The sequence below is a fragment of the Phacochoerus africanus genome, chromosome 9 (assembly GCF_016906955.1).
Source record: "Phacochoerus africanus isolate WHEZ1 chromosome 9, ROS_Pafr_v1, whole genome shotgun sequence".
In the NCBI taxonomy this organism is placed as follows: domain Eukaryota; kingdom Metazoa; phylum Chordata; class Mammalia; order Artiodactyla; family Suidae; genus Phacochoerus; species Phacochoerus africanus.
Window position 1 is genome coordinate 37,763,216 of NC_062552.1, and position 10,109 is coordinate 37,773,324.

Genomic DNA, 10,109 nt, shown 5'->3' on the forward strand with positions numbered 1-10,109 from the left:
GGGGCTCCATGCATGTGTCACGTGATTCTGCTTCCTGTCCTGTCTGTGGGCCAAACTTCAGGTGAAATTCAGGTCCGGCCGGAAGTCAGGAAGCCTGATCTGGTTACATGGTCCCCTCACTGTCCGACTTTGAGCAGGTCAGTGGCATTTCTGGGCCTTCTATGTGAGAAAAAACAATACCTCCCTCACGAACCTAGTGTGGGAATTGAGAAGGGGCCCACGGAGTTCCCATCGTGGCACAGTGGTTAACGAATCCAACTAGGAACCATGAGGTTGTGGGTTCGATCCCTGGCCTTGCTCAGTGGGTTAAGGATCCGGCGTTGCCGTGAGCTGTGGTATAGGTTGCAGATGCAGCTCGGATCTGATGTTGCTGTGGCTCTGGTGTGGGCCGGTGGCTACAGCTCCGATTAGACCCCTAGCCTGGGAACTCCATGTGCCACAGGAACGGCCCTAGAAAAAGGCAAAAAGACAAAATAAATAAATAAATAAGAGAAGGGGCCCAGGGACATGCTTTGTAAACTAACATTTTGCGAGAGGGTGGTTGGCGCTTTTCCCTGGGTTTCTTCGAGCTCTCAACTCATCCTGTTTTCCCAGCTATGGACCCTCCAGCACTCATAGGATGGCCCTGCTGAGTCCATCCTCCCTTTGCCTTATCCTCAATCTCTGCTCACTCCTACCATAAGGAGGAAGCCACTGCACCAAGGCGGAGTGGGAAGCAGGGGAGCAGGAGTTGGGGGAGGGGGGGGCGGCAAAGCTGTGGACATGGAATCAAGTCCCCTTGATAGGTTCAAATTTCCAGTTATTAACATTACATTTAAATTGTAATATTAAATTTAAATTTCCAGTCATTAACTCTGCACAGATTTCCCTGTGGCTGGTGTTAGGCTGGAGAGCCCCCCAGTGGCCATAACTGGAATTCGTACATCCCCACAGCGTGGTGATCCTAATTAATCTCTCTCACTTGTCTTTCTCTTTCTTTATAAATTGCGTCTTTTTCTGGCCGTGCCTGTAGCATGCAGAAGTTCCCAGGCAAGGGATCAAACCTGCGGCACACCTGCGACCTGAAACACCACCGTAGCAACACCAGATCCTTAACCTACTGTGAAAGCTCCTAAATTGCATCTTTTAAAAATGAAATCATAGGAGATCCTGACATGGCTCAGAGGTAAGGAACCTGACTAGTATCCCTGGGACGCAGGTTAGAGCCCTAGACTTGATTAGTGGGTTAAGGATCTGGCATTAGCGTGAGCTGTGGTGTAGGTTGCAGACGTGGCTCAGATCTGGCATGGCTGTGGCATAAGCTGGCAGCTACAGCTCTGATTCGAATTGTATTCAGCCTGGGAACTTCCATATGCTGAGGGTGTGGCTGTAAAAAGAAAAAAAAAAAGATTAAAAAAATAAAGTGCTGGGGTTCCCATCATGGTGCAGAGGAAACGAATCCGACAGGAACCATGAGGTTGCGGGTTCGATCCCTGGCCTCGCTCAGTGGGTTAAAGATCCAGCATTGCCATGAGCTGTGGTGTAGGTCGCAGAGGCAGCTTGGATATGGTGTTGCTGTGGCTGTGGTGTAGGCCGGTGGCTACAGCTCTGATTGGACCCCTAGCCTGGGAACCTCCATATGCCACGGGTGCGGCCCTAAAAAAAGACAAAAAGACAAAAAATAAATAAATAAAAATAAAGTGCTAACATTGGCTAAATAGAGAAAGATATTAGGATCTTTCATCTGTTCATGTACTAATTACACCAAAGTTTCTCTAGTATCCACAGGTGGACAGTTGAGGGTGCAGAGATGATGCCTGGTTCCTTGGCTTCTGGGTTCCCTTCTCTCCCTACACGTGACCACTGATCCATTCCTCCCACCAGCCCCTCTGAGGTCCCCAATCTTTTGGCTCTCAGGTCCCCCATCCCCCTCCCTTCCCAGGAACACTCCCTACACTTCCTTGCTGGAATTCAGTCTTCGCCTCCTCTCTCCTGTCCCCTCTAGCGCCCATAAGACCTTCCTGACCCTCCAGCCAGGCCCAGCCAGGCCCAGCCAGGCGCAGCCAGGCACAGTCAGGCATGAAGGTTCTGACCATCCCAGGGGCCAATGGGGCTTATGGCTCGTGCTCAGACCTCAAAGTGCTCCTGAAGCTGTCACCCACCTTCAGCATGACTTTCCCTGGGGAGGAGGACAGAGCCAGGCCCTGTCAAGAAGAGGCAGTGCACAGAGAGAGGAAGAGGAGAGAGAGCTGGCAGCTCGTCACTTGACCACAGCTTCCTCCTGGCCATCTCAGCTCCTCCCCCAGGGCAGGTCACGGTGAGGAAGGGGCAGCTGGGCACAGAGGAGGGGAGCAGCCTCCACAGAGACAGGGGCTGTGTGCCAAGCAGGGCCGCGCCCTCCAGGGGTAGAGTCACAGTCTCAGCCGGAGGGCCCTGCTTCCCCCTGTCTAGGCCTCTCACCTTCCAGCCCAGACGGGATTTCTCATTTTATCCACCTCAGGTGCTGGAAGAATCGGGCCCAGCTGCTGGTTCCGTCTCCTGGACCCCCACCCCCCACCCCCGCCATGTCCTCTCCCACCAGCGCACTGGAAAAGGGCCTTGTGGCCTGGAAAGCCCCTCTGCCACCACTGCTGCTGCTGCTGCTGCCACTTTCAGGTGAGCAGGGTGTGGGGGGGCCAAGCCAGGGCGAAGAGGAGGACAGGAGAGGCTGGGACTGCGGGGCACAGAAGGGGTGCCAAGCAAGTGGTTCTGGGCCTGGGGGCTGGCGGTGGGCCTGGCCCTGACCGGCAGCCTTTTCTCCAGGCTCCTGGGCGCTCTCAAAGGCTCATCATCTTCAAAGCGTGGCAGGGCAGACCCTCTCCCTGAGATGCCAGTACCCACCCAAGAACGGGCCCTACGAGAGGAAAGGCTGGTGCAAGGAGGTGTCCGAGCTCCTGTGCACTGGGCTGGTCGCCAGCTCCAGGCCCCACATGCTGGCTCAGGCCTCTCGGTTCTCAATCTGGGACAGCCCGAGCTCTGGCTTCTTCGTGGTCACCATGACGGGTCTAAGGGAGGAGGACACGGGACACTACTGGTGTCGAATCTACCCCACTTCCGGCCACTCTGTCTCCAAGTCCTTGAGGTTCCATCTGGCCGTGTCTCCAGGTGAGGCCCTTGCCTGTGGTCCCCTTGCCCCCCGTCGGTGCCTCCTGGTTGCTTGGTTGTGGAAGCCAGGCTGCCCTCCTCCAGCCCTGTCTCCTGGGAAAGGCTGTCGGGACAAGTGCCCTGGGGACTTGCACGTGCACACACACGTGCACCCACTTCACACTCTGTCTGGATGATTTACAAGCCTCCGCAAAGATGCTCAAACAGAGGAGTGCGGACCAGTCTGAGGTCATATGACCTGGTCCCGGGGGAGCCCAAACCTGCCAGCAACTCTGGAGCAGGTACCTGCACCCGACACATCGTAGGTGCTGATTGAATGTGTATCCACGGGCCACAGACCACCCCCCACCCTGCTGGTATGTTGGTCTGTCCATTCCTCCTGGCCCAGATCAGGGGTCTGTGAACTACAGTCTGAAATCGAAGGGTGGTTTTTTGTTTGTTTTTGTGTTTGGCTTTTTTTGGTTTGTTTGTTTGTTTGTTTTGCTTTTGAGGGCAAAGTGGGCATGGAACGTGATATTTAAGCTCCTTTCTTTGCCACAGATTAACCCAATATTGTGAAGCAAACATCTCTGTTGGAGTCTTTCAATCTGTTTGGCAATTGCAAGATAGATTTTTAGTCTTAGCAACACAAAGTGTTCCTTCACAAGAAGCCCACAAAACACTAGAGTTTATCTGCTTTTGAGAGCTTTTTAACTCAATAGTCTTTTTTTAACAAGGATATTTTGAACGTGTTTTTATATTTTGCATGTAGATGCCACTTGTTTTCATGACGTATTTGCTTCATTACATTGCAATAAATAACTCACTGGGTTTCAGTGGTTCACCATTAATTGCAATTACAAAACTCAGGCTCTATGTGCTCCAGAGTTGCCTACTGCTGCCGCAACTCCCTACCCAAACATAGTGGCTTAAAACGATACCCATGTATGATCCGACAGTTCTGTAGGTCAGGAGTACGTAGGAGTCTCACTGGACTAAAATCAGAGTCAGCCAGCTGTGTAACCGTCTGAAGGCTCTTCCAGAAAATTCTTTCCTTGCTCATTCAGGTCTTGGGGGCAGAATTCAGTCCCTTGCAGCTATAGGACCCAGGTCCTGTTTTCTTGCTGGCTTCCAGAGTCTGCCATGTCCCTTGGCTCATGGCTCCTTTTCTCCATCTTTGAAAGGCCCAAATCCTTTCTCACGTCAATCACTCTCTGACTGTATTGGGGAAACAGTGTCTGTTCTTAAATACTAATGATTAGGCTGATCCCAATCAGATAATCTCTCCATCTCAAGATCTTTAAATTTTAAAAAATTAATTTTTAATTTTGTAAATGAAAATATAGTTCGGATTCACAATATTTTGCCATTTTCTGCCATATAGCAATGTGACTCAGTCATACATTTTATATATATATACATATATATATATATATATATATATATATATATATTCTTTTTTTTTTTTTTTTTGCTTTTTAGGGCTGCACCCATAGCATATGGAGTCCAGGCTAGGGGTCCAATTGGAGCCACAGCCGCTGGCCTACGCCACAGCACAGCAACATCAGATCCCAGCTGCATCTATGACCTACACCACAGCTCACGGCAATGCCAGATCCTTAACCCACTGATGGTTAACCCACTGAGCGAGGCCAGGGATCGAACCCGCAACCTCATGGTTCCTAGTCGGATTCATTTCTGCTGCAACATGACAGGAACTCCTATATATTCTTTTTTTAATGTTCTTTTCCACTGTGGTCTATCCCAGGAGATTGGATAGAGTTCCCTGTGCTGTACAGTAGGACCTCTTTGCTTATCCACTCCAAATGCAATCATTAGCATCTACTAACCCCAAACTCCCAGTCCGTCCCACTCCCTCTCTCACCCCTGGGCAACCACAGGTCTGTTCTCTACGTCTGCGAGTCTGTTTCTGTTCTGTAGGCAGGTTCCTGTGTGCCTCATCTTAGATTCCACGTTTAAGTGATATCCTATGGTATATGTCTTCCTCTTTCTGACTTTCTTGACTTAGTATGAGAATCTCTAGTTGCATCCATGTTGCTGCAAATGGCATTATGTCATTTTTTATATGGTACAGTAACTTTCCTTTGTATACATGTACTACAGCTTCTTAATTCTACTCTTTAACCTTAATCACATCTGAGGAGTCTCTTTTGCCGTGAAGGTAACCTATTCACACGTTTCTGGGACTAGGACATGAACATTTGGGGGGCTTGGGGGGTGGCATTATTCTGCTTACCACAATTTTCCAGGACAAAGTCTGGAATAACACTAGAAGAAAATTTTTCTTTGGAACCAATTCCACTATCAGCATTGGGTTTGTTGTTATTATTACATTCAGAAAAGAGAGACCTTGTCTTCACAAAAAGATGAGTGACTTCTGTCTTGCTATCTGTTAATTGGTACCCAAGTTAGCTCATCACAACTCTGCTGTAAATTAGTTAATTGTGTTATTTTTTTTTTTTTGTCTTTTTGGGCCGTACCCACGGCGTATGGAGGTTCCCAGGCTGGGGGTATAATCCCACCATGACGGGAAATCCCTGCGTTAAATTTTAAACAAAGGTTTGATTAAAAATTAAAAAGGCTGTAAAAATAGCAAATTATAAAAATACATTTTTCAGGTGTTTATACACTTTGGGGTAATAGTTACGACCTGTAGTAACTATAGTTAGTTATAGTTACCAGCTAACCTTAAAGTATCACAGCCCCACAGGGTTCCTAGCACACAGCCATCTCTGTATTTGGCTCTCAGGGCCCATTTTTGTTTTTTTTTAATTAAAGTATAGTTGAGTTCCTGTCATGGTGCAGTGGAAACGAATCTGACTAGGAACTATGAGGTTGTGGGTTCGACCCCTGGCCTCGCTCAGTGGGTTAAGGATCCGGCGTTGCCATGAGCTGTGGTGTAGGTCACAGACGTGGCTTGGATCCCGCGTTACTGTGGCTCTGGTGTAGGCCGGCGGCTGCAGGTGCAATTCAACCCCTAGTCTGGGAACCTCCGTATGCTGTGAGTGCAGCCCTAAAAAGCAATAATAATAATAATAATAATAATAAAGTATAGTTGATTTACAATGTTGTGTCAATTTCTGCTGTACAGCAAAGTGACCCAGTCGTATATATATATATATATATATATATATATATATATATATACACATTCTTTTTCTCCTGTCATCTTCCATCATGGTCTATCCTAAGAGACTGGATACAGTTCTCTGTGCTCTACAGCAGAACCTTGATGTTTATCCTTTCCACACGTAATAGTTTGCACCTACCAACGCCAGACTCCCCGTCCATCCCGCTCCCTCCCCCCTCCCCCTTGGCAACCACAAGTCTGTGCTCTGTGATTCTGGTTCTGTTCATAGGTAAGTTCATCTGTGCCACATTTTAGATTCCGTGTGCAAGTTATACATGGTATTTGCCTTTCTCTTTCTGACTGACTTAGTATGAGAATCTCTAGTTGCGAATAGCATTATTTCATCGAGTAATATTCCATTGTGTATCTGTACTACATCTTCTTAACCCATTCATCTCTCCATGGACATTTAGGTTGTTTCCATGACTTGGCTATTGTGAATAGTACTGCAATGAACCCAGGGGTGCATGTATTTTTTTGAATTGTACTTTTGCCCAGTTACATGCCCAGGAGTGGGATTGCTGGATCGTATGGTAGTTCTATATTGAGTTGGGTTGGTTTTTTTTTTTTATGTCTTTTTGCATTTTCTTGGGCTGCTCCCAGAGCATATGGAGGTTCCCAGGCTAGGGGTCAAATTGGAGCTGTAGCCGCCGGCCTACACCAGAGCCACAGCAACGCAGGTTCCGAGCCACGTCTTCGACCTACACCACAGCTCACAGCAACACCAGATCCTTAGCCCACTGAGCAAGGCCAGGGATCAAACCCGCAACCTCATGGTTCGTAGTCGGATTCATTAACCACTGAGCCACGACGGGAACGCCTATATTGAGTTTTCTGAGGAACCTCCTCTGGGCCAGTTTGACAACCCCCAAACTGGCCTCTACCCTGTTCAGGGAGACAAGTTTACTAATCACATGCTTAGACCTTGAGGCAACGTCAAACTACTGTAAAATTTTCACAATTTTTACACCCAATTTCTATATTGCCCCTGCCGCAGGAGGTTTGAGTTGCTCCATAGCTCAGGGCTAGAATTTTCCCTGAGGCTCCTGCACCTCCTCCAGGCTGGACGCACAGGTTGCTCCTGGTCACCAGTGCCAGGCAGCCTCCAAGAGTGTGTCTGTGGGGCAGCATCATGTCCCCATATCCAGCAGCCTGGGGGTCTCTCTGGGGAAGACCTTCCAGCCTCAGGCACCCCCTCCTCCAGGCCTCTCCTGTCCCTTGCCCCCCACCCCCCACTTCGGGGGCAACTGCTCCTCCCCTGGACCCTGGGTGGGTGTGCAGAGCTCCCTGAAGACACAGAGTGTGCCCAATTCCTGTCACAGCCTTGGGGCCCCAATCCCTTCTTTCCCTCCTGGGCCTCCCCCCAGCCCCAGAGCCCTGGTCCGTTCTCCTCCACAGCCCATCCTTCTCCAGAGAGGACCTCCACCCAGTCCCCACCTTGGGCTCTGGCCACAGGCAGGTCAGGGGTCTTCCTGGGAAGCAGAGTAGTGGCAGTGGTGGGCAGTGGCCCACAAAGTCCCTGGAGGGAAGGGGATGCGAAACAGCCCCTAAAATTCCCCAAGAGAGGCCCCCTCCCCTGACAGCCTCAGGAGGGTTGAGAAAGGACATGGGTGGCAGAGATGAGGGAGTTAGAAGGCAGGGACCATTTCTGCCCTCTGGGAGGCCCCTCCAGAGACCCGGGGATGCTCAGCGGGATGCCAGGCCTGCTAACTCCTGTTCCCATGCTCCTCCCGGGCCCAGAGTGACCTCCACAGGCCCCGGGCTGCAAGTCTGTCTAGCCTCTAGCCAGGAAACTTCAGGGCTGGGTCCCCACTGCCCCCCACCCCACCCCCTGCCCTCTGCCCCTGGGGGCTGATGGGCTTCTGTTCCCAGTCCAGCTTTTCTGTCAACAGACCAGGAGGGCTGCCCCCACCCCCACCAACCAATGTCCTTTCTCTTTCCCTGACAGCCCCTGCCTCCACGCAGGCCACCCAGGCTCCCCAGAACCCGGTCTCGTCTCAGACCCAGAGCTGTACCTCCTCCACTGTGGCTTCCTCTGCCATCACTGCCCTTTCACAGTGAGTTCAGGGTGGGCCCTTCTTCCCAACGGGCCGGGCTCAGGGGCCCATCACCCAAGTGCCACCTCAGCCTGGTCTTCTCCCCTTTTTATTCCTCTGGCCTCCAGGCAAGAAAACTCCACCCTCAGCTCCAGCCCTGCACCCCCCAATGCCCTGGCCCCCCTGCTCTGCGGGTTCTTCGTGACCAAGGGCCTGGTGCTGTCAGCCCTGCTTGTCCAGTGAGTGGGGTTTGGGTTGGACTTGGGGGAAAGGGGGTAGGGAACAGCTCCTGTCCCTGGATAGAAGGTCCGAGGGGGAATCACCAGAGAACACGGATGCGGGAAAAAATGATCCCTGACAGGGTTCTCGAAACGAAACCCTCACTGTTCATGTTGGGCCCACCTTTGTCCTTCAGCTTCAAACTCTCAAGTGTCTGGTCTATTTTTCTCTGTGTTTTCTCCTTTCCCTCCCCTCCCCCCCTTCCTTTCCTCCCTCCCTCCTTCCTCCCTTCCCTTTCTTTCCTTCCTTCTTTTCCTTCCTTCCTTCCCTCTTCCCCTTCCTCCCCTCTTCCCCTTCCTCCTCTTCCCCCCCCACCTCTCCCCATCCCTCACCCCAGCATTCTTCCATCAGTAACACTGACCAGTAGGACCTCAAGTCCCTCCCACCACCCACCCTCCCAGGAATACCTACCACCAGCCCAGGACACAGCCTTACTATCCTCAGTCCTAAGGGGGGGGGGGCGTGCCCAGGAGGGAGTCACAAGCTCTTGGGGAGGGGTAACCCACGCGGGACAAGGTGGGGCTGGGCGAAAGCTGCGCGGACAGAACGGGAGTGAAGAGGGGCCAGAAACAGGGTCAGCTCAGGCGGGGCGAAGGCAGGGGAACAGGGTCAAAGCATGGATTTGAGTCACTTCAGGTTTTCCTTCCCCCTCCCACATCTCAGGGTCTTAAGGAATCGCCTCGTGCAGTGTAGACGGAGGTCTCTGAGGCGCCTGGCTGGGCCCAGTCCCCAGGCCTCTGGGCGCTTCCTGAGGAGCCTCAGGACCCAACGAGAACGGCCAGTCTCGCCCAAGGCCCCAGGAGCTCCTCCCTCATCCCTGAGCTCGGAGTTCCCAGCGGAGGCCGAAGCCTGGCTGAATTCGACCCAGCGCCCCGCCCGCCCCGCCCGCGCTCGGGAGCCGAGGATTCCCCAGACTCCGCCTCCTCCCCAGACTCCGCCTCCTCCCCAGGTCCCCGCTCGCTCTGCGCGCGCACACTTTGCACTGGGCCAGGCGGTCCACAGCCCTGCGAGCATCTCTCTACTGAGCCCTGAGCCGGGGCCTCCAATGCTGCCGGGTCGCTGATTTCCCCTCCCTTTCTCCTTCCTGGAGCCCCAGAGCTCAACCTCCCCTTGCTCACCACCTTCTACAGGCCTTCTCTGTTCTTCCCCCCGCACCCCCAAATTAAAATGTTTTTATTACATTGTCTTCATTAGTATTTTAAATATGAAAGCAACACTTTTTCATGCTAAATAGGAAAAATATGTAAAGATGAATTTTATTTTATCTTATTTTATTTTATTGTCTTTTTAGGGCCGCACCCCCGGCATATGGAGGTTCCCAGGCTAGGGGTCCAATCAGAGCTGCAGCTGCCGGCCTACGCCACAGTCACAGCAACGCCAGATCCGAGCCACATCTTCAACCTACACCACAGCTCAGGGCAAAGCTGGATCCTTAATCCACTGAGTGAGGACAGGGATCAAACCTGCGTCCTCATGGGTACTAGTCAGATTCATTTCCGCTGAGCCATGTTGGGAACTCCAAGATGAATTTTAAAAGAACA

General features: G+C 51.7%; 1 protein-coding gene across 1 annotated transcript; it reads left to right on the forward strand.

Annotated features, from left to right (window-relative positions):
* The first annotated feature begins 2,296 nt into the window (after window positions 1–2,296).
* Window positions 2,297–9,721, forward strand: NCR2 (natural cytotoxicity triggering receptor 2). The gene is made up of 5 exons (XM_047795873.1): window positions 2,297–2,634; window positions 2,782–3,123; window positions 8,202–8,310; window positions 8,418–8,528; window positions 9,232–9,721. The coding sequence occupies exons 1-5, from the start codon at window positions 2,544–2,546 to the stop codon at window positions 9,629–9,631; spliced, it is 1,053 nt and encodes a 350-aa protein (XP_047651829.1). The 5' UTR covers window positions 2,297–2,543; the 3' UTR covers window positions 9,632–9,721.
* Window positions 9,722–10,109: the final 388 nt, after the last annotated feature.

Bases quoted from the DNA above. Each gene is read 5' to 3' on its own strand.
- NCR2 (XM_047795873.1), top strand. From the start codon at position 2,544: ATGTCCTCTCCCACCAGCGCACTGGAAAAGGGCCTTGTGGCCTGGAAA. The intron at 2,635-2,781 runs GTGAGCAGGGTG...CCTTTTCTCCAG, and splicing joins GCTGCTGCTGCCACTTTCAG to GCTCCTGGGCGCTCTCAAAG. The intron at 3,124-8,201 runs GTGAGGCCCTTG...TTTCCCTGACAG, and splicing joins CCATCTGGCCGTGTCTCCAG to CCCCTGCCTCCACGCAGGCC.